At 25.4% G+C, this 22,823-nt stretch overlaps 6 protein-coding genes across 9 annotated transcripts in view; 1 reads left to right on the top strand and 5 right to left on the bottom strand.

Moving 5' to 3' along the window:
* Nucleotides 1-63: 63 nt before the first annotated feature.
* Nucleotides 64-4,030, bottom strand: LOC103577072 (pleiotropic regulator 1). Its single transcript, XM_014440186.2, has 8 exons — nt 3,863-4,030; nt 3,621-3,727; nt 3,160-3,281; nt 2,823-3,091; nt 2,295-2,758; nt 2,043-2,222; nt 472-625; nt 64-348 (listed from the first exon to the last, which is right to left on the bottom strand). The coding sequence occupies exons 1-8, from the start codon at nt 3,866-3,868 to the stop codon at nt 289-291; spliced, it is 1,362 nt and encodes a 453-aa protein (XP_014295672.1). The 5' UTR covers nt 3,869-4,030; the 3' UTR covers nt 64-288.
* A 330-nt stretch (nt 4,031-4,360) lies between these two features.
* LOC103577071 (uncharacterized) lies at nt 4,361-6,017 on the bottom strand. 2 transcript variants are annotated; one of them, XM_053740646.1, is made up of 4 exons: nt 5,789-6,017; nt 5,428-5,639; nt 4,858-5,047; nt 4,361-4,748 (listed from the first exon to the last, which is right to left on the bottom strand). In XM_053740646.1, exons 1-4 carry the CDS (start codon nt 5,853-5,855, stop codon nt 4,537-4,539), a joined length of 681 nt encoding a protein of 226 aa, XP_053596621.1. In that variant the 5' UTR covers nt 5,856-6,017; the 3' UTR covers nt 4,361-4,536. The 2 variants fall into 2 exon arrangements, with proteins under 2 accessions (XP_053596621.1, XP_008555788.1); XM_008557566.3 differs by having other exon boundaries at nt 5,428-5,642; nt 5,789-6,014.
* A 1,463-nt stretch (nt 6,018-7,480) lies between these two features.
* LOC103577070 (uncharacterized) lies at nt 7,481-10,989 on the bottom strand. The gene is made up of 4 exons (XM_014440189.2): nt 10,720-10,989; nt 9,946-10,077; nt 9,496-9,654; nt 7,481-8,858 (listed from the first exon to the last, which is right to left on the bottom strand). The coding sequence occupies exons 2-4, from the start codon at nt 10,050-10,052 to the stop codon at nt 7,739-7,741; spliced, it is 1,386 nt and encodes a 461-aa protein (XP_014295675.1). The 5' UTR covers nt 10,053-10,077; nt 10,720-10,989; the 3' UTR covers nt 7,481-7,738.
* Nucleotides 10,990-11,737: 748 nt separating this feature from the next.
* On the bottom strand, nt 11,738-14,485 carry LOC103577068 (transcription initiation factor IIA subunit 2). 2 transcript variants are annotated; one of them, XM_008557564.2, is made up of 4 exons: nt 14,182-14,480; nt 13,590-13,694; nt 12,667-12,796; nt 11,738-12,606 (listed from the first exon to the last, which is right to left on the bottom strand). In XM_008557564.2, exons 1-4 carry the CDS (start codon nt 14,251-14,253, stop codon nt 12,572-12,574), a joined length of 342 nt encoding a protein of 113 aa, XP_008555786.1. In that variant the 5' UTR covers nt 14,254-14,480; the 3' UTR covers nt 11,738-12,571. The 2 variants fall into 2 exon arrangements, with proteins under 2 accessions (XP_008555786.1, XP_053596680.1); XM_053740705.1 differs by lacking the exon at nt 11,738-12,606 and having other exon boundaries at nt 12,653-12,796; nt 14,182-14,485.
* A 498-nt stretch (nt 14,486-14,983) lies between these two features.
* LOC103577067 (sentrin-specific protease 1) lies at nt 14,984-17,994 on the top strand. The gene is made up of 3 exons (XM_053740348.1): nt 14,984-15,193; nt 15,348-15,440; nt 15,900-17,994. The coding sequence occupies exon 3, from the start codon at nt 15,969-15,971 to the stop codon at nt 17,775-17,777; it is 1,809 nt and encodes a 602-aa protein (XP_053596323.1). The 5' UTR covers nt 14,984-15,193; nt 15,348-15,440; nt 15,900-15,968; the 3' UTR covers nt 17,778-17,994.
* A 3,670-nt stretch (nt 17,995-21,664) lies between these two features.
* Nucleotides 21,665-22,823, bottom strand: part of LOC103577066 (very low-density lipoprotein receptor) — a 35,624-nt gene continuing 34,465 nt past the window's right edge. The window contains exon 12 of one of the 2 annotated variants that reach the window (XM_014440247.2): nt 21,665-22,290. In XM_014440247.2, coding sequence (XP_014295733.1) covers nt 22,246-22,290 — 45 coding nt within the window. In that variant the 3' untranslated portion in view covers nt 21,665-22,245. The remainder of the gene's footprint in view (nt 22,291-22,823) is intronic. The other variant, XM_008557562.3, reaches the window with a different exon arrangement.

Genomic DNA, 22,823 nt, shown 5'->3' with positions numbered 1-22,823 from the left:
GCTTTAGATATATTAGTTTTTTTTAAATGTATAGATGTATAAGTTACATAACTTAAAATTAAAATTTTTTACACAGAGTACGATCGCTTTTTATACTGAAATGAATTTTTCAAATTCCAGTCGATTAAAATAAAAACAATTAAAAATAATTTTAATTTATAAATTTGTAAATTCATGATTTTAAATAAATAAATACTCTTAAAAAATAATTGACTGAAATAAAGTTTTAAAAACTTTTTTTTTTATATAGTACGTGAAGTATATATATAATAATACGTGATGTGATTTTTAGTATTTTCGCCTTTTAATTATTTCCGGCTTCCAATTGACAGGATGGCTCTCTTCCGTCTAAAAAAAAAAAAAAAAACATCATTACAATAAATTATTTTAATAAAATTTTCTGATTATCATGATTTTTTAATTACATGAAAAATCTCAATATGTAAAATATTAAAAATAATGAAGACTTACAGCTTCGTCATCCTCTTTATAAACTTTTATAGTTTTATCAGCCTCAGTTGTAATTAATCTAGACCCAGACATATCAAATGTAGCACTAAAAATACCAGCTTCACTATCCATTGATCCAGGTTGAACGGGTGCATGTAGACGTTGGAAATTGTACCTATAAAATAATTTTTGAATTATTAAACAATTAATAATTTAGCAAATTATTAAAAAAAAACTATAAGTAACTCAAGTAACACGTTCTTATATGATAAAATTTGCCTGCTTAAAATTATAAATTAACTATATTTTTTACTATAAAAATCCTAAAAGTTTAAAAAAGTTTAAAAAGTTCAACTCTGTCTCAAATTTAGAAGTTCTGAATGTCAAACTTTTTTCGAAATCTTTTAAAAATCCAAGTAGCACACAAGTAGGCATCAAAATGTTGACAAAACAATCAGAAATTTATGTCACCGAAAAATATCTTCTTACAAGACTTGACTTTAGTGACTACAAAAAGTAAATTACAAATAATTTTCTAATTACTGGACTGTAACTCTTTCATAAATTCAATATTTAAATTTAAAATTTTTTCTAAAAGCAGTAAAAGATAAAATAGAAGTTTCCAGTTCCGATTGCGTATGAGTCATAATTAGCAAGTATTTTATTTAAAATGCTCATAAAAAATTTTTTTTAAATAAATTTGTTATATTAGTAGTATAGTAATAATTAAAACTGTAGTCATATATTTAAATGGATATTGTTGCTGATTTTAATGGTTATTATCTGCCCAATGGAACGTTTCATATAAAAGAATTTAGTTTTCGTAGTGTGCTACCAAATAAACGAGGTGATTACGAGGCAATACACAACGTAGTGACACCTCCGATTATCAGTGAACAATCTTACGATTCTGATGAAAATTTTAAAAAAATTTATAAAATATATTATGACACACACGGCATACCTTGGAATGCGGGTGTTACTAATTGTCAATTTATGAGAACAATTTTAGATATAAATTTAAAAAGTGCAGCTTGCATTTATGTTAGAAATTCGTATATTCAAAATTTATTAACTATTTTGAGTGAAGAAAATTTAAATATTGTGTGTCTGTATGACTATGATTATAAAGTTGATCCAGTGATGCAAACACATTGTGTTCATCATGATAATCCTGACCATAATAATTGTGCTGATGATAATGCTATCAGCATGGTCAATTGGTTACAACATACTAAACTATATTTACCGGAAATGCGCAATAAATATCACAATTCGAAAGCTAAATTATTACAGTATAACTTAGAATATAAATCGGAAGTTAATGCTACTGATGAACCTCCAAGCAAAAGAAAAAAAATTTAATTACGATTGATAATAATTAAAAAATTTTAATATTTAAATTAAAAAAAAAACAATTATAAGAATCCGCTGCTTAAATATTTTCAAATTAATTAGTTTACACTTTAGTAAAAAAAAATATTCCTGATTTATAAATAAATAATTAAAAATTAAAAATTAATTAAAAAAAAAATACTTTTTTTTTAATGTAAAAAAATGATGACTAGAATATAAAAATAAATTTAAATTACCCAGTTCTGAAATCCCACATGTACATTGTTCCATTATCAGCACCGGAAACTAAGACACCGTCAGCATTGATAGCCAAACAATTAACAATTGCATTGTGCCCAGATAAATTCTGTATAAATTTACCCTCTGGACATTTCCATTCTTTAATATTATCTGGGGATGCTGATGCAAACATATTTCTACAGCACAAAACAATAATAAATTAATAGTATATTGTGTGATGGATAAAAAATAATTTACAATAAACTTACAGCATTGGATGGAAACAAACAGAGCGAACACTTTTTTTATGATTAGTCAAAGTCGCTCGAGATTTGCCAGCAGCTAGATCCCACAATCTAATAGTGCAATCATGACTCCCAGTGATGATCTGTGGCTCGGCAGCTTGGCTGATAACACTAGCTACTGTATTAGTATGTCCAGTGAAAGTATGGACGTTAGCTTTAGTCCTCATGTCCCAAACTCTTGCAGTAGCATCCCGACCGGCTGTTGCCAGAACGTCAATAGTCGGGTGAAGTGCCATGCTGTAGACTGCTGACAGATGTCCATGATAATGTCTTATAACTTTATTATACTCCAAATCCCAGCATTTAACTTGTCTATCTTCTCCACACGAAAATAAGTACGGATGTCTATGAGAAAATGCAAGACCTCTCACACTACTAATGTGTCCGGTTAACGAGACTTTTAATTTACCACTTGCTAGATCCCAAATCTATCAACAAAAATGACATTGTAAATATTGATAAATAAATTATTTTTAAAAATTAAACACTTACTTTGATAACTCGATCAGCAGAACCCGTAGCAAACCATTCATTCCCTGGTTCAACGGCACAACATCTTACCCACCCAAGATGTCCACTGATGACTCTGTATAATTTCCACGGTGGATGCCACTTTGGTTTCAACATAAGAGGAGCTTTTTTAACAGGCATCGATACCGTATTCGTTGGATTAGAGGCTGCAACAACTGATGTCGGTGTTGCTGCTGGTGTATTAACAGGCACCAAAGATGTACTACTCTGAGTTCCCACAAACGATTCATCTAGACAAAAATTATCTCGTAAATACAAGCCAATAAATTATTTAAAAGACATTCATACAAACACTCACCACCCGGTGGAGGTGGATCTGCATTTTCATTGAGATTTTTTGGTTTGACAGGTTGGTTCTTAACTTTGTCAACAATGTGCCCATAAGTATCCCGTGCTTTTATTGACTTTTTCTTTCTTTCCCTATGATATTTATATTCAACCCGTGCAAAAAAAATTTATTCATAATTAATTTGTACCTGAATTTTATTACGAAACCCAGATCGTAACACAAATATGACTTTTCAAATGAACTTCGAATCCCTTTGATAAAAATTTGACTCATAATTTTGCCGTAATTACAGGCGGGACAAATTCTAGATGCAAGTCATATTTGTGTCAGTCTGAGTTCGTGATGGTCTAGATGTAAATTCATTATGAATAAAAATTATTTTTTTATGCAAGAAGTACTATTAGTCATTACCATAATCATTGATAATAACTGACTAATAAGTTTCTGTCATAATTAATATTTTTACTCACAATTCAGGATCAACTGGCGGTAAAAGTCCTTGATTCATAAGAAATGTATCATGTGTTCGTTTTAACGAACGAAACACTAATGTATGAACCGAATGCCTTTGAACATCCTGTTAAAAACAAAAATAATTCATTTATTAACAATATAACAATTATAATAAATACAAACAATTGATTTTTTTTGTTTTAATAACAATAACACTTGGACATCGATATAACCTATGAGGTATTGCATTAAAACTTACCATCATAATTATTTTAGGGATATAATTTTCAAATATTTAATATTTAAAAATGTATATTTTGTAATTAAAAATCAACCCATTTAAAAGTATTTGTCAATTAAAATAAATATTTTTTCTTTTTAAAAATATCGAAGCAAAAATAACAAAAATGTTTGCTTTAGATTTTGACTGACAGCAAAATTATAGAGGGAGTTTTATTTTCATACCAATTTTTTTTATACATATAAATATTTTAATCACTTGCTAATTAATTATTAATTTAAAAATTATATGATACTGAATTTAGCCGAGATCTAATCATTTTTGAATTTTTTTTTCAAAACAATAAATTATAAAAAAAATATTTTCAAAAATTGCGCCTATAGTTCTTTTAATTTTCTGCATGTGGATATTTTAAAATTTTTTATTTTATCATTAATTAGTTTGAAAAAAAAATCAGCAATTGTTAATTTAATTAATTAGTTATAAAATTTATAACAGAATTTATTGATTTAAATTTTTTGCTTAACGAGCCATAGTTACAAATAATTTAAAATTAATTATATTTTAATTATAATAAAGCATTAATAAGATAAATTAAATTAAAATACTGATTGAAAAATATTAGATAATTAGAAAATATAAATGACAAGATTGATATGTAGAATTAAGTATTAGTTAAAATTTAATTATTTCTAATCTTCATCATCGGACAGAGTTGGAAGATCAACATCTGAAAGGACGATGTCGTCGCTGACGATAATTGAAGGAGGGCTTTGCTTTATACATGGAACTGGAGGAACCACATCATCTTCGTAAGGAATTATCGGTTTCTGAGGTTTACGAAGAGCAGCAGCAAATTCTTTGGCTTCATTATCCAGCGCACGAGTTCCAATCAACATCTGGTCTATAATTTGAATAATTTATTGAAACCAATATAATATTTTTATTACTTTTATATTTCTTAATTTAATAAGAGAATTGATGACTATAATAATAATTAATGAGTGACTTACTGTAGTTGTCTTCGTAATCATAATAGCCGGCTAAATTTTCTGGCTCGGGATAAACTTTTTTGTCGATAATTAGTTTAGGTGTTAATGGTTTCTTGAATATGTTTTCGTTTATTTTATTTTTATCACGAATTAATGAATGCGGTGACTTTGAAGTTGGTGACAATCCTTGTTGCTGCTTTTTACGTATGACCTGTAGTTAATTTATAATTATAAATCATAAGTTATAAAAATTTGTTCAATTTACCAGAGTAACTTTAAATGTAGTAAAATACGTTTTGAAAAATATGTTTTAAAAACGTTCTTTTATTACTCAAATTTCGCTCCAAAAAATCCTAGATAAACTTTTTTTTTTACTGTCAAAATTACAACAGTTTCACTCAAAGTTCTAATTTGTCTCAAGTTTAGAATTTCCACATAGAACTTTTTTTAAATCTTTTAGTAACGAATTTTTTTTACAGGGGTATATTGCGCTATCAATTTTTTAATTCAATAAAACCAAAGTGTTCCAAGTTGATTAAATTTAAAACTAAATAAATTTATATACAAAATTATTAATTGAATTATATTAACCTTGGAAACTTTGTCTTGGTGAGGAGTAGGCAGATTTTTTTTAGCATCACCAGCTTTCAGAGACGATTGAGCTGATTGTGTGACACCAATATTTAAATCAGATTGAGATCGAATAGATAATCCTTTTGATTTCATACCAACGGGTGTGAATGATTTTGAGGTAAAGTTCGACGATGCTTTGGTTGGATGTAACATCGCCATTGTATTATTCACTTCTGGAAAAATATATTTTTATTAATAATTTTATGTCAATCATAATTAATTTAAAATTAATACAAACTCAAGTCTCAAATAAAATAACTTTTGGAATTTATAACCTTATTTTATTTTGAACCATTGATATTAAAATTATGAAACTTACGTTTATTTAATTCGATTTTAGTACCGTTTACAGATGAATGAAACAAATTAAAGGTATTTATAGACATTTTTGAATATTTTAATTGAAACGTATTGATAGTTTTTCTTTATGCTCTCTTTTGTTCTGTTTTATAATTTCTGTTATATGTAAAAAGTGTATAAGTTCAATTGTTATGCCTGTAGGTAATATACGGAAATAAATAGGGTCGGCAAAATATTCAGGCTCTAACGTATTTTCGTTTTAGCGCCAAAATATTTAAAGCTGATTTTCATGTAACAAAAAAATACATAAATTATGAGTGTAAATCTAGCAGACAATGTATAAATTTTAAATAAATAAATAAATAAACTAATTAAGAGTGCACTCCGAAATGCGCGAGCAGTTGTAACGTAGCACAGCGTGTTTTTTTTGTAATATTTTAAATATTTCTATCATATTCTGCCGCAGTTTTATTTCAATTTACAATTTTTAATTTTTCTCCAATTTCTAAATTATTTTTCGAATATTTAAATTTACCGCGCAAATAATAAGAGTAAGTAGTAAATTATTGATAAAATAAAAATTTTCAAGTATTCTGTTTAGTCTGAGTAATGTAATTATTGACACAAATAAATTTTAATCAAGTTGTTAAATTTCAATTTTGAAATTTCGCGCCAAGATGTCGCTACTGCGCGTTGCTGTGTTTAACGTTCAAATTTTTGCTAGAATGGGGGTGGGAGAATGAATTGCATTAACTAACGGTCCATTAGCGGCAGTCAGTATCATCGACAACGGCAGTAGTAGTCTAGATCCTTTTTTACGTTTAAATAGAAACACAATAATGCAGTTGATTCGCAGAATACTTCATAAAATTTATTGCTTATAGTCATTGTTTAATTAAAATGTCCAGTGTTTGTAAAATTTAAATTCTGCAAAGTGTCTGTGGTGTAGTTGAGTGGTGAGTGTTTAGTGCTAGTGCAAAGTTTTGAGTGTTCAGTGCCAGTGTAAAGTGTTGCTGATGGCTGATGCTGATATCTTCCAAGTTCCTGAGCCCAATCATCTGGCATCGTCTGGTGGGGAAATAGCAGTTAAGTGACGTTTTTTTAGCTGCAATACTCTTGGAGCAATTTAATTCAAATCTCCAAGTGTATTAGGACACCCTTCTGCATATTATTTCTCTACCAAGGTTTGTTCAAACACTTAAGTGTTTTTTTTTTTTAATTTTTTAAATATTTTCCTCATATTCTGCCGCCATTTTATTTCGACAAGATTTTTAATTTTTTTCCAATTCCAATTTCTAATAATTTATTTTTCGAATATTTAAATTTACCGCGCAAGTAATAAGAATAATTAATAAAGTTGCATTCTGAAATGTGTAGCGCTGCTAAATTATTAATTAAGTAATTGAATTAGGATCTATTGTCTTCATTGATATAAATGCCGGTTAAATTTAAAATTAAAAAAAAAACATTAATTATCGGTTAACTATCATATATGTTTGCATGTAAGTACGTTTTAGATACAAGTAAAATTTAGGTATTTAACTAATTAACATCCGCAACCATGGGGGATAGTTTACTGTCGTAGTACAATAATGCATTAATCAACTTTCACAGTTGCTTAAAAAATAAAAACCCAAAAATAATTAATATTGTAATAGTTTTATTTTTAACAAACTTACGATAATATAAAAAAATTTTCTTCATATCTAAAATGTTTATTATAATATTGTACTTCGTCATTCATATCAACAGTATTTACTTTAATAATTAGGCTACAAAAATTATTTAAACTGAATTCTTATAAATTCTATACAATTCATAGTAAATTATTCAACGAAAGATATTTCTTTATTTTTTAATAATTAAAATTCTAAATAAACTCACTTTCTAAATAAAAATAAAATTTTATCTTGTTATAAGTAAACTATAAAAAAATATATATATTTTTATATATCATATTTTTTAAATGTTATACAAATGGTATAAGATTCCCTGTTTTGTCGATACCAATCGCCTGAACGTTTTCTAAATTACAGTACTCACGATAAAATTGACTTTGTTCAGGAGTACTGAATAAAATCAAAAATGGTGCATCTGTATCATCATCATCATCATCAACTTCCATTGAGTCATTAATCACAGAGTCTGTTTCAATGTTATCATCATCAGTATTATTATCATCGTCAGTGTTATTATCACCATTATTACGAACAGAATTTGAATTAGATTCAGTTTTACAATCCAAAACTTTGGCGGCAAAAGCTTTCTTAGCTTGAAGTACGCAGTCAGTATCAGGCACCAACGGAAATTTTTTATGATTAACCGAAACTTCTGAACGTTTTTGTGAATTCTGGGTGCTTTCTACTGCAGCAGCTTCAGCCAACTGACGTCTCCGTTCTCCATTAATTGGACGTCTGACTTCCTCATGTTCTTCCATTAATGTATTTCTCGTTCTTACGCGAAGACGTAGCGGTTCATTTGGTTGGGGTTCAAAATCAGTCACAGCATAAAATTTGTTCCCGCATTTTTTACTTCTACATCTACCATTAATAATAATATAATATTTTGAACTTGGGCCATACACGTGCCCATATTTAAATACATAAGCACATGGTAATCTGTACTGATCCCAAAACGCATCTGCGATAATATTTGTCCATACGTTTTTTCTCAATGGTATTTTTTTTCCAACGGGATCTTCTGGTGGTTTTATTTCGATCCACTGTTTATAAGTTAATACCAAATTAAACCATGATTCTCCTTTATCAGAATCAGGGCCATATACCCAGTCGTCGTCATCATCAGTACTGTCGTCGGAATGAACTCGTTTTTTAACTTTTTTTTTAGTAGGCAGTGGTGGTAAACCAGCTCTTTTTCTTGCTTCAGTCAATATTCCACGTCTGTCCTCACGTACATTTATATAAAACGATTGACTAGTCCATACTCCACCGGAATCTTTACTCATTTTCTTCCATATTTCTGATGACCATGCTGGAAATGATTCTTCTGTAAAATTGTCGATGTACTTGAACACCATATCAATAGCTATCGGTTTTGGTAGACGTGCTGCCATTTTTCTTTCTTTAATTCTGTAATTTAATAATGTATATTTAATACCTGTTTCTGATAAAATCCTGTTGATTTTATTGGCTATGTTATAAATTTTTAGTTGTAAGGTAGGAGACCCAGTACCTGACCAGGGAACTAGTACCCAATCATTCATATATTTGTATATTTATATATACTAAATTTGAGTGAATAAAATTTTCAAATACATGTGATTGAGTACCAGTTCCCTGGTCGGGTACTAGGTCTTTTACCTTAACGACATAATTCATTTTTTAAATGTGCTCAGATACTTTTAATGATACTAAAGTTACTTGACGTCTAATAATAACTTTTGGATGTTTTTTTAAAATGATAAATTATAAAAAAAAAATATTTAAAAAAATTGCACTAACAGTTTTTATAATTTTCTACATGTGCATATTTTTAGTTTATTTATTCTTTTAATCGATTTGTTGAAAAAAAAAATCAAAAATTGTTAAGTGTCTGTTAACTTTAAGACCTTATACTTTTATCACACCGTTAAACTGTAACTTTTTTTTATACTTTTCGATAACTTAACTATCAGTAAATAGAGCAGCGACTACAAGTGCTATTTCTACCCTACATTAATTGCTAATTGATTAAATTTAAAAAAAAAATATTTCGCCGAAGACTTACTTAGCTTCTTCAGATAAATTATCCATTTCTGCTTCATTAATTATGTCACTCTCAGTTTTGTCGCATGTATGATCTTTTATAGTTGGCGTATATTTACCATTAACCAATTTACCATGCGCTTGACATTTTTTTTTACACCGATATAGGCAATACAAATATCTGCAATATAAGTAAAAATAAATTTATAACATTATTTAGTTATAATATCAATAGAAAAAATTTTTAACCGCCACAATAACTTTTTTTAAATTTTGTCTGTATTTTTTTATGTTGTAACGAAATTAAGTTATTAAAAAAAAAAAAAAAAAATGAACGATTCCGATCTTCAATAATAAAATAAGTATTAATATTAATAGAATTTTTATTAAGCCCGTTACTTTGATGTTTAAATTTTTAAATTTAATAAATTAATACACAATTTATAAATTATAAATAAATAATTATTATTACTTTGTATCTTTGTGCTGAGTTTTTATGGTGTATTGGTAACCATCAAAAACCAATTTTTTTCTATATTCATCTGTTATTATGTCCTCGTTGTCTACTTCAGTATCCATTATTTAAATACCAACAAATAAAAATCTAAAAATAAAAGAATATATTTATAAAATTTAAATTCAAATTCCCCTAAACCAAAATAATTATCCTGAAGTTAGCAGACTTAGAAATTTTCGAATTTTTTTTTCAACTAATTAATTACAAAACAAAAAATCTAAAAATATGCACATGTAAAAAATTAAAACAACTATAATTGCAATTATTTAAAATATTTTTTTTAATATAATTTATCGTTTTAAAAAAAATCCAAAATTACTAGATAGTTAAAATTACTATGGTGCTGAAAGTAGCCGGCAAAATTCTAGTATTTTTAATTACCGTTCATTGTCATCATAAATTTTTTTTTAAAAATACATAAGAAAATTTTTGAAAACTCTCCACATGCTTTTTTTAAAATCTTCACCTGTCAATATTTATTTTGTTTATTCAAAATAAATAAAATTTTTGAATATCTGCTACTTTCATAATTATAAATTATTAGATGGTCAGTAGAAAAAATATTGTTCAATTTACAAAATAAAGCAATCATTTATTTAGATATATATTTTGGCATACATAATAAATGTATCAACAATAAGATTATATAAATACATCATATATATGACAAGTAAATAAGCTTAATTCAATTACACAAAATTACGTAAATTAAAAAATAAAAATACTTACCAATGATGTCTTACTTTTTCGAAAAATTTAAATTTTAGCATAAAATTTAAATAAATAAAAATTTATTTAAAATTTATAACCTCAATTTTAAAAACAAATTTAAGTTTATATTTTATGAGGTTCAAAAGATGAAAATTACTCAATATTTAATTTAACGTTTTTATTAAAATATCTTTCTTATGTATAAAAATTTAAAAAACGAAGAATATGTTTTAAAAATTTGTTTTTGTTTTTAAAATTTACTGTTGTAACAATCAGCGTAACGGTGGTTCGTCTTACTATTAGAAATTTTTCATTAAAAATGTATAGTCAGTGCGATGCACGTAATTAAATTGTAGATAAAATAATTAACAATATAAATTGTTAATATTTTTAGTAATAAAAATAAATACTTACTTCTTAAAATATTGAGTGTAAATGTGACAGACATACGAAAATTTTTTAATTCCATACAAAAAAAAAATTAAAGAATTAAAATAATAAAATTTAAAAAAATTCATGTACTGAATTTTGAATTGTCTCAATATGCATTTTTTTATTTTTATTTTATAAACATTTGAATTTATTATTTCAAAATTTTAATAATTGTCAAATGACTGCGCACTTTACTATCATTTAAAAGAATATTTACTTAAAATTTAACAAAAATTATGTTTTAATATTAAATTTAAATAAAACAATAATAGAATTTGAGGCCAGTTTTTGAAATCGGGTTCATTTTTTGAGTTTGAATTATTATTGTTGCTGTATCTATGTAAATGTAGCAGACATGAGACAGTTTATAAATTTTAAATAAATAATAAAATTGAAAAAGGCGCGTACTGATTTTTCATTGATCTAACTAATTTTTTAAATTTTTATTCTACTTAAATTTTATTTATTTCAAAATTTAAAAAATTTACACTTGTCAATTATATTCACACTCATATATAATCTATCGATTACTAGCAATATTAATTTAAACTCGGATAAAAATAAACCCTGTTTGAAAAAATGGCCCTTAAAAAAATTAGTATACATATATTTGATTTTTTATTATTTATTCCCGCAGTATTTATGTTAACAAATAACAAATTTTTTAATTATAATAATAATATTAATTGTTTATTATAATAAACGTACTTTATAATTAAGAGTAATGGTACGAAATATTTCACGGCTTTATAATTAATAACAAATTACTGCAAATCCTATAATTACATTTTGTTTTATATTAAATTATAATTGAAATAATAAATATTGGGGTACTGCATTAAGTTGTTGGGTTGATGATAAGTCTGTTTTTATGATACTGAATTTAGCCATGAGTGCGAATGTAATATGAGCAAAATTTTCAATTACAAATAAATGAATTAAACACTCAAAAATATAAAAATAAAAAAATGCACATACTGATTTTTAAATTCTATAAATGCGCATTTTTTTAATTTTATTCTCTTTTACATTTAATTCACTTATTTCAAAATTAGAAAAATTTTTAATTGTCAGCTACATTTACACTCATAATTTAGCTAACGTCTAATAACTTTTAGATTTTTTTAAAAACGACAAATTACAAAAAAAAAAATATTTTAAAAAATTGCATTTACAGTTTTTTAAATTTTCTACATGTGCATACTTTTAGTTTTTTTTTGTAATTAATCGTTAAAAAAAAATCTAAAATTCTTAATCGTTAACTTCAGGATCATGCTTTTCATTAATTTTGCTATGAATATTATATATGTATTAACCTTATACAAATTTAATAATAAGAAATTTATAATTAGTCATAACATCATCAACAGAAAAAAAAATTACTTATAAATCTTAATGAATTAACGCCAGTTGCCCATTTTGTCACAAACAATTCGTGTTATCGTCTTGCCAGTGCATCTGCCGTATCTAATGCTGTAATAAATAAATTTATTTATTATTATAATAAAAACAATAATAATTAATATAGCTTACCCTTTCCATCACAAGCGACTATTTTAACTTTACGAACGGTAGCCACTTCTTGTACTTCTCTGAACTCGACATCATTCAACATAAAAGTCCAAACGTTATCACAAAATCTATAAGTATTTAATTTTCCAGCCTACAACAAATAGTCATTATTAATTAATTTATATCATGTTAGATTTTGGCCTCATTAGGGTGTCAATAGACATTTGATTCATTAAATTTATTCATTTTCGCGATTTAAAATATTTCCATTGCTAATATCTTCTTTAGTTCTCCATATTATTGATATATATTTATATGAATGAGATTTTCAAAGGATGGCTGGGCAGCACCCAGGCCAGATAAACTATTCGGTAAATTAATTTAAAATTAATTGTGAGATTTATTTAACAATTAATGGAGTGTAAAGACAGACCGGTCGAATTCAGCAGAGTACAGTCTCTGCTGAGTCCTCAGACTAAACAACTTTTCTTTTCATACTGCTTTAATTATACATCAATAAGTTAATAGTGTTGCAACTCAGGTTCCTTATTAGAACATCGAGGCAGTCCAATTCTCATCTACGTACACTTTGTTTTGTCTATGGATAGACTGTATCGACGTTCTAAAAATGTTTAGCGATATTTTCGTTCAAACGGATCAGAAACTATAAATTAAAAATATAATTAAGTAAAGAATTTTATATAATTAAAACAGAATAATAATTTCATCAGTTTAACTGAAGGACAAGTTGACTTTAGATAAATTGTAATTTTTATTAAAGACAACCAGTGACATTTGACTCTAAATTGATTAGACTATGTATGACAATGAAAAAAAAGTATTAATTACGAAATACATTGTATGACTTAGATAGTAAACTTAATTTCAAGTAACATACAAAAAAGCAGAATAGATAATACCATGTAAATGAAATAAAGCATTACCTTGAATGTTAATCGTGATTTGACTCGTGTCGCCAATGCTTGATTGATAGCTTTGTCGAATTGTAATAAAACTTTTAGAGCATGTTGGGGTGTGATTTGTCCAAACTAATTAAATTATAAATAATGAATTAGTATATTTAATAGCAAAAGCAATGAGTGTGAATGTACCAGATACGAGACAATTTATAAATTTTAAATAAATTAATTAAAATTAAAATAATAAAATTTGAAAAATGCGCGTACTGAATTTTAAATTATCTAAATCATTTTTTAATTGTTATTCCACACATTTTATTTATATATTTAAAATTTTTTAAATTGAATTGTCAGGTGCATTTTCACTCACCAAAAACATGATACTGAAAGTAGCAGACATCAGACAACTTTATAATTTTTATTTACAGGTTACTTGTAAATAAAATAAAATTTTTAAAAAATGCACTAAAAGATTTAAAAAAAAATTTATACATACATTTTTTTTTTAATATTGAATTTATTTATTTAAAATAAATAATTTTAAAAATCTGCTGCTTTCAGTATTATATAAAAAACAGTATAAATGTAATTTATATATATAAAAAAATATATTTACCTGTATTAATTCATCTAAACTTTCTTGAAGAGTATTTCCTAATGTCGTATTTCTGTACAATTGATAAGACATTTTTTTTTCTTTACAATAAATTTAATTTAATAATAAATAATTAAACTATTATACGTAATTTAAAATTTATGTCAGGTTATTGGATGATTCAATTATTAATTAATAATAATTGTTAGATTTATTTATTTAAAATAATAATTATATAGATTTAGATAAAGGCAGAAACAGGTAGAAGGCAAAAGGCTCAAGAAAATAATGTATAAACCATGAAGTTAGTGATTACAAATTACTAAATACATGTAAATTAACACGACAAAAAAAAAGTGTTTGCTTGAAGTTGGTTATTTGTTAAACTTTAAGTTATGTCATGAGTAGTGTGAGTGGATGACACTGAAGTTAGCTGACATCTGATAATTTTTTGAATTATTTCAAAACGATATATTATTTAAAAAAAAAAATATTTGAAAAATTGCACCTGTAGTTTTTAAAATTTTCTACGTGTGCTTTTTTTTGTAATTGCTGAAAAAAAAATTTGAAAATTATTAATTGTTTGTTAATTTCAGAATCATGAGAAATTTCAAGTTTTTAATATGTAAATAAATTAATGAAATTTTTAAAAATGCGCGCACTGATTTTTTGAACATTTAAATGCGCATTTTTAAATTTTTATTTTACTTACTTTTTATTTATTTATTTAAAAATTTGAAAAAATTGGCAATTGTCAGCCACTTCACACTCATCTTAAAGTTCCATTTTCATGTAAAACGATTTTCAGTTTCATGAATATTTTTCCCCTCGCAATTTTATGCTCAGCTCATACGCTCTCAGTTATCAGTTTGTATAAAAAAAAAGTATTAGTACTAAATTTGTTATTCTAAATCAAACAATAAATAATTAAATTTTCAAAAGTATTAATTTTGTTATCAACACAATTAAATTTTGAAGTGATTAATTTTTTTTTGTAAAAACAAAATCAATAATTGATGTTCAAATTTTGTTGGTAAGTTATAAGCCGCGCGTGTTTTAATTTTAAATAAACATTTTTGTTTATTTAATTTTTTAAATTCTAGTAAATGTTCATTATTATTATTATTTATTTATTTTATTTAATTATTCATTATTATTTCTTTTACTTATAGTTTTTTTTTTTTTAGGTTAAGTCGCTGGTTTCTGTCAGAATGTAAAAATTTTTTAATTTGTGAATTTTACGAATTATTATAGTAAAATTATTTATTTTAATTTTACACGTAAGTTTATTACTGCAACCATGTAATTAACTAAATTAAAAATTTTTAAATTTATTTGTCTAAAAATCGATTACAAAAAGTAAAACTTAAAATATGCCCGCACAAAATTTTAAAACTTTTATATGCAATTTTTTTATATTTATCATTTTGAAAAAAATCTTAAAATTATTTAACTTCAGTCATTTATTATTTTTAAATTTAATCAAGAAAAAAAAAACAATTGATTAATTACTGATTAATTTAATGATACCGTAAATAGCCAACGTCAATAATTTTTAGATTTTTTTAAAAATGATAAATTACAAAAAAAAATTGCACGTCTAGTTTTTAAAATTTTCTACATGTGTATATTTTTAGATTCATTTTTTTTTAAATTGATCTGTTGAAAACAGTCCGAAAATTGTCCGGTTAATTGTCTGCTAACTTCATGATTTAATTTATTATATTTATTTAATACAGATCCATGGAGTCAATCAACAACATCTTGAATGGATGGTAAACGAGAAATAAATTTTCTGTTTTTATATTATGAAAAATTGGCCATTACTATTAGTCAACATGTTGTACCAGTTATTAAAAAATCTATTTGATTGGGCTGACATAAGACCTCGTAAGCGCCGCGCTGAATGTGAATTGAACAAATTCGAGTACGAAGAGGAAGATAATTATCCAATACCAGCAAAGAGACACTGCTGCAATCACACGATGAAGAACGGACGTGAAGTCATTGAAGTTGAGGATGAAGACGATGATTTTATTGAAATACTAGAAGAATTAAACTGTAAAAAATCACAAAAAAATTATCGGAAAGTGCCAGTGAATATCAGCCGGCACTCGTATCTTCAGCAGAAAAATTCATCATCAAAGAATCATTTATGCAATAATTCCAAGCCATTTTTAGCAACTAAATTTATCAAGAGACGATCACTACAAAATGGCAAATCGAAGAATTTAACAATAAATGAGTCTTACAGACTCAAAGATAAAGAAAAATATGGGCAGTTACTTCAAGATTTTATTCCTCAAAGATTGCAAATATTTAAACCAAAAGAAAATCGTAATCAGCAGCCACAAAATATTGAAGTTATTGATGTTGAAAACGAACAATCATCATCTAAAACACCAGATGTATTTTCAACGCCAAAATTAACTACTCCACTGTCGCAGAGTCGAAGATTATCGACACCTGGATCCAGTAGATACTCAACACCCAATACCTCATACTGGTGTACTCCAAAACCATGGGATAAATCTAGTGTACTACGTTCACAAAAATCAATTGAAGAAATAAAAATAGATAGCGATGACAGTTCTGCTGAATCATCAGCCAACAATTCAATGAAACATAAGAATAATATAGTAGCTGCCCCTAAAATAGTTTTAACAAAACCAAGTCCTAGAGAATTAGTAGTAACGAATACTTTACGAGATAAATTATCAGCTAATGAATTAATGAAGAAAGATTATGTGTCACGTATTAATAAAAATTACAATGAACGTACTGTTCAACGTTGCAAAGAAGCAGAAGAATTAAAACGCGTTGCTGGTTTGCTGTCAAAACAAAATCGTCTATCACGTGAGATAGGACTCGAACAACAATTAGCCGAGTCTATGAAACTACATGAAGAAATACTAGTTGAAGATGATTATGAAGAAGAACCATCACTACCAGAACTAACTCCTGAAATGCTGGATAAAATAACCAGAGCATTGAATCCCAATCCACCGAATCAAGTACTCATTGAAAGCTTCGGTTTAAGAATAACACGAAAAGACATTCATACATTGGCTGGTCTCAATTGGTTGAATGATGAAGTCATCAACTTCTATATGAATTTATTAATAGCACGTGGTGGTACTGATAAATTTCCTCCTGTCCATGCGATGAACACTTTCTTCTACCCGAAGTTATTGTCAGGTGGTCATGCGTCGCTGAAACGGTGGACTAGAAAAATAGATATTTTTGCTAAGGACATTGTCGTGGTGCCAATTCATCTTGGGGTCCACTGGTGTATGTCGATAATCGATTTTCGTGATAAGTCGATACGTTATTATGACAGTATGGGAGGGGAAAATAAAAAATGCTTGTATGCATTGAAGCGGTATCTTGAGGATGAAAGTTTGGATAAAAAGAAAGTTACTTATGATACCAGTGATTGGACATTGGAGAGTATGAAAGATATTCCACAACAGATGAACGGAAGTGATTGCGGTGTTTTTTCGTGTACGTTCGCTGAATTTATTTGTGCTAATCGTAATTTAACATTTTCACAAGATAATATGCCGTATTTTAGAAATAAAATGGTTTATGAAATACTTACTGTTAAACTTTTGTAAAATTATAAGAAAATTTCTTTTTTATTAATTTTGTGGTGAAAAAAAAAATTCTGAATTTAGTAGACGATTAAGAATTTTTGAATTTATTTTTTTCAACTGATCAATTACAAAAAAAAAAAAAAAAATAATAAAAATGTGCACGTGTAGAAAATTTAAAAAACTACAGGTGCAATTTTTTCAAATATTTTTTTTTGTAATTTGTCTTTTTTAAAAAAATCCAAAAATGATAACGATACTAAAGTTAGTCTACGTCATAGTTTTCAGATTTTTTTAAAAATGACAAGACAAAAAAAAAATATTTTAAAAAATTGCACCTGTAGTTTTTTTAATTTCCTATATGTGCATATTTTTAGTTTTATTTTTTTTCTTGCAATTGACTTTAGAAAAAAAAAATTCAAAATTGCTGATTGTCTGTAAACTTCAGGATCATAAAAAAAAAAAAAAAGTAATTAGATAATTTATTTGATCATACTAAAAAAATAGTAAAAAGGTTGAACTTTTTTTTTTATAATATAACAAAAAATAAATTTGAATGTGATCAAATTAATTACATTCATATTGATTTATTTATATAAAACATTTTTTAATATATATTTAAGTGATAAATTAATAGTTTTTGTTTTTCTTAAAATAATTACAAGATTTCCTACTGAAGTAATTATTTAATAATTATCAATAAATTAATTAACTATAAATTGAATAGTAATTTTGAATTAAAAATAAATAAATATAAATTACCCGTGTTATTGTTTATAATTTAGATGTGTAATAAATTTAAATAAACTAGTAATACAGACACAAATATGTTATTTATTTTTCGGTAAGAATCAAGCATGCATTGTTTCTTTTACTTTACATTGTTTACAATAAAAATAGCATAATTTATTATTATTAATATCAATATTATTAAAATTACTTTTTTTACCAGTGTAATAAATTTCATGATAAATTAATTACATTTAATAATTATAATTATTTAAAGGGGGAAAGGGGTCTGAGATACAAAAAAAAGAGGATATCATTGTTAAGCATCATTTCAAGAATATTCTGCTAAATTTTCGTAAAAAAATATTGAAAAATAAGCCAGTGGTAGTGGGGAGAGACGAGTCACTTAAAATTAAAGTCTGCATACCGTCGGCAGAATAACTCATGACTGCTTTGTCTGAAATAAAAAAACCAGAAAGATTTCTTTAGTACATAAGTTTGATGGATTTGAACTAAGGGATAAACAAAAGATTTATTTTTGAATTTTTGGTAAAGGTGCAATCAAAAAACTTTGATTTTTACCAAAAATCACTCCTTTTGTTTAATTAAAAAATAAGTAGTCATTGAAAAAAAAATCCTTCGTTCAAATCTAAGATTAACTTTCGTACTAAAGAAATCTTTTTGGTTTTTTTTATTTCAGATGAGGCAGTCATGAGTTATCCTGCCTACGGCATGGATACTTTATTTTTGAGTGACTAAAAAAAAAAAAATCACAAAAATAAGCTCTTTTTTTTTATCTCAGACCCTTGTCCCCCTTAAATTTTAATTTAAAACAATCGATCATTGATCCATGAACTTTTTTTTTTAATTAAAAAATAAAGTTCGGAATAATTTGGACGGGTATTTTATTTTTAAAATTAAAATATCTAACAATTTTTTTAAATCTCAAGTTTTTTTTAACAAACAAAATGTGCGTTAATTTAAAAATATTTATGTTCATTATAAGTAATTTATAATATTTTTTTAAAATGTAAAACAATGAAGCGCGAATGAGATTAATTATAAAGAAGACATGTAGATGTTACGATTCAATATTATGTTTAGGTGTAAGTTTTATCCTTTATGGTGTATATAAGCGATTAATCCTTATATTAATTATATTTCTATACATATTACTTGTACAATGACTTATATTTTCATTCAATAACACGAAATATCTAAATATTCATTATTTAGACTTACAGTCAGATTTTTTAGTGTCATTGAGCTGCTCTTATTCACTAAAATTATTATTATTATTATTTATATTATTATCATTATATTTAATCCATTATTTAATTAATAATTTACTCTATTAACTATTACTTTTTTTCAAGTTAATTGTAATTGTGATTAAATTAAATATGTCTCAAAATAAATTGATTTTGTGATATAAACTACACGTCATATATTTTTATGTTTTAAATAAAATTTACATAGTTATTATTCAGTAGTATAAATGTTTCTAAAGCTTTTTCAAAATTTATAAATTAAGGACGTGCGAATAATGGTTGAATTCATTATTATTATTAGTATTTTTACAGGCGTAAAAAAACCGTTTTAAAAAGATTCAAAAAAAGTTCATTATGTGGACTTTTGAACCTAAGACAGATTAGAACTTCAAGTGGAATTTTTTTGATTTTGACAAAAAAAAGTTTATCTAGGATTTTTAGGAGCAAAATTTAAGTAAAATAAGAAAATTAAAAAAAAATATTTTTACCTGTTTTAACCCTTATTTAAAAAAAAAGTTCCCATTAGAAACCAGTAGTTTCTTCAGAATCAAAAAACGTTTAAATTAAAGGTTTTTGTAGTAAAAATACTTTTCGAAATATTTGTTTTAAAAAGGTTTTTTTTTTTTTACTCAAAATTCGTACATATAAAATCTTGAATAAACTTTTTTTTTTACTATCAAAATTACAAAAGTTCCATTCAAAGTTATGATCCGTCTCAAGTTAAAAAATATATAGAATTTTTTTTGAATCTTTTTAGAACGAAGTTTTTACACAGGTATTATTGAATCAAACTTGGATACTCGGTTCGGATTTCGAATATTAAATTTCCAATTAATAGCACTCAACTTTTATTACACTAAACTAGTGTATAATAAATCGCGCTAGTTTTTTATTTATGTCGGGTAAAAATCAGAGGGCGTGAAAACATAAAAGTTCAAAAACTAAAATAATTCTATTGACTTTTTCCTATAAAAGTTTTAAATTGTCACACCCACGTACATACAGAAAGTTATATATAAACATAAATCACTTTGCAAATATTTAAAATAGCTTTCGAATGTATGGAGACATTGACATCTTTTGTAAATTCAATTTTATCAAATCAGTAAGTGATAATTTTCTTCTTTTTTTAAAATTTTCAATTTTATTGACAAGTTTAAAATAAAAAATTATTTTAGTTTTTAAAATTTAATATTTTACCGCAAATTTTTCCATTTAGCTCGATAGTATGAGTTATTTTCACACCCCTAATTTTTATGGTAATTAATAAAAAAAAAAAATTCTGCTAACATGTCATACTTTTAATAATTATGATTATTTTTATATGGAATTAACATATTGATTAATAATATATGTATATTTAAAATTGAATCTAATTATATATACACTGTTATATAATAAACAATATAATAATGGATAATAAAAATAGCGTTAGATTAAAAAATTTTATGTTTTTAAGGTAAATATTTACAGTAAGCTAAATATCATTGTTATGTGGGTTTTATAATAACGAGGGAATAAAACATAAATCTAATGCTAAAAAAATATTATCGTTTGTTGCTTTCATTTGATCAATAAGGGCTCAAAATAAATAAATAAAATAAATTTTAAATAGTTTAAATAAATAATAAATTCAAATAAATGAAAGCTAATTTTTAACACAGATAATTTTATGTTTTTATAAATTTAAAATTAATCTCACTCAAATTTTACAACATAGTCAAAATTTTATAATTAATTGTCTTTTTTAAATAATTATTATTCCTTTAATTTAAATTACGTAAACAAAGAAATTTATAGAGAGAAAAACCTTAAAAATACTAGAATTCCATTACATTTATATTTACACAGAAATAAATTTTTACTCACTCCAGGAAATTTTTTGCATTTTTATAAAAAAAAAAAATTCTTGGGGTGAGAAAAAAATTCTTGTGCCAAGAAATTTTTTCCAGATAAGAAAAGTTTTGTCTTTAACTCATAATGCAAAATATTTCTTGTGCCAAAAAATTTTTTTTTCTGTGTATATATATTTATGTATATATATTTATATATATATATATGATGTGGATCATAAAATTAGTTTGGCGACTTTTAGGATATACGTCTAATTATTTAATTGTGACAATCGTGTGCATTTTTAAAAATTTTTTAGTTATCTATTTATAAGTGAGTGATCAATAACGTAAATCTATTTGATCGAACGATGAAAATGCAATAATTATTACAGTAATTTTGTTATTATTTTTTGTTTTTTAAACATAATAAAAATAGTACAAAAAAATAAACATAATCACAGCTTAATTGGCAGGCAGCAGGCGGACATTTTGGTCAGGCACATACTGCCTTAACTCGATTTTAATCTTCTCAATATATATCTTCATTTTTTCGTATTTTTTAAATTTACTTTTTAATTTTTCCAACAATTCATTCTGTAACGGCTATTATTTATTAGCCCGCTAAGTCTTTACGATAAGATTATTTACTTAAAAATCTTAAACGTAGTCATTGGTTCCGGGGCTAGTTAGGGGTTCTTGTGCCTATAAAATATATAAATATACAATAATAAATAATGTGTAACATATATGTATATATATTAGACTGCCAAATAAAATAAATATTTTTTTTTCGGTTCCATATGAAAATTACGTTGTATGGAAAAAAATTGGATACCAAGTCCTCCAACTTAATTTCAAAACGCGCGCTCACTTAAATAAAATTTCGAATTAAAATTTAGACTTAAAGTTCATATATCCTTAAATATTTATTTTAGAGAATTGACTTTTATGAACTTTTTTATAGAAGACTAAATTTCCTACAAAAATTGTCTAGACTTTTTTTGTGAAAGTCAACCATTTACAAGTTAACAACAAAAAATTACCAATTTCATGGGAAATCAGACTTTCATCAAAATTTCAAATAAAATACGTTAATATGGGGCTGAGTTTTATTCAATAATAAGCATGGAAAAACTGCAACACGTTATTCCAGTTCTTAAAATTGAAATTGAGCTCAACATTGTACTGAATTTTTATTTTAGCAACCAAACAAGATTTCCAATGGGAAACGAAAA

Source organism: Microplitis demolitor, chromosome 7, assembly GCF_026212275.2.
Source record: "Microplitis demolitor isolate Queensland-Clemson2020A chromosome 7, iyMicDemo2.1a, whole genome shotgun sequence".
In the NCBI taxonomy this organism is placed as follows: Eukaryota; Metazoa; Arthropoda; class Insecta; order Hymenoptera; family Braconidae; genus Microplitis; species Microplitis demolitor.
The sequence above is the reverse complement of the archived record's forward strand: the minus strand, read 5'-3'. Positions and strand labels throughout refer to the sequence as shown.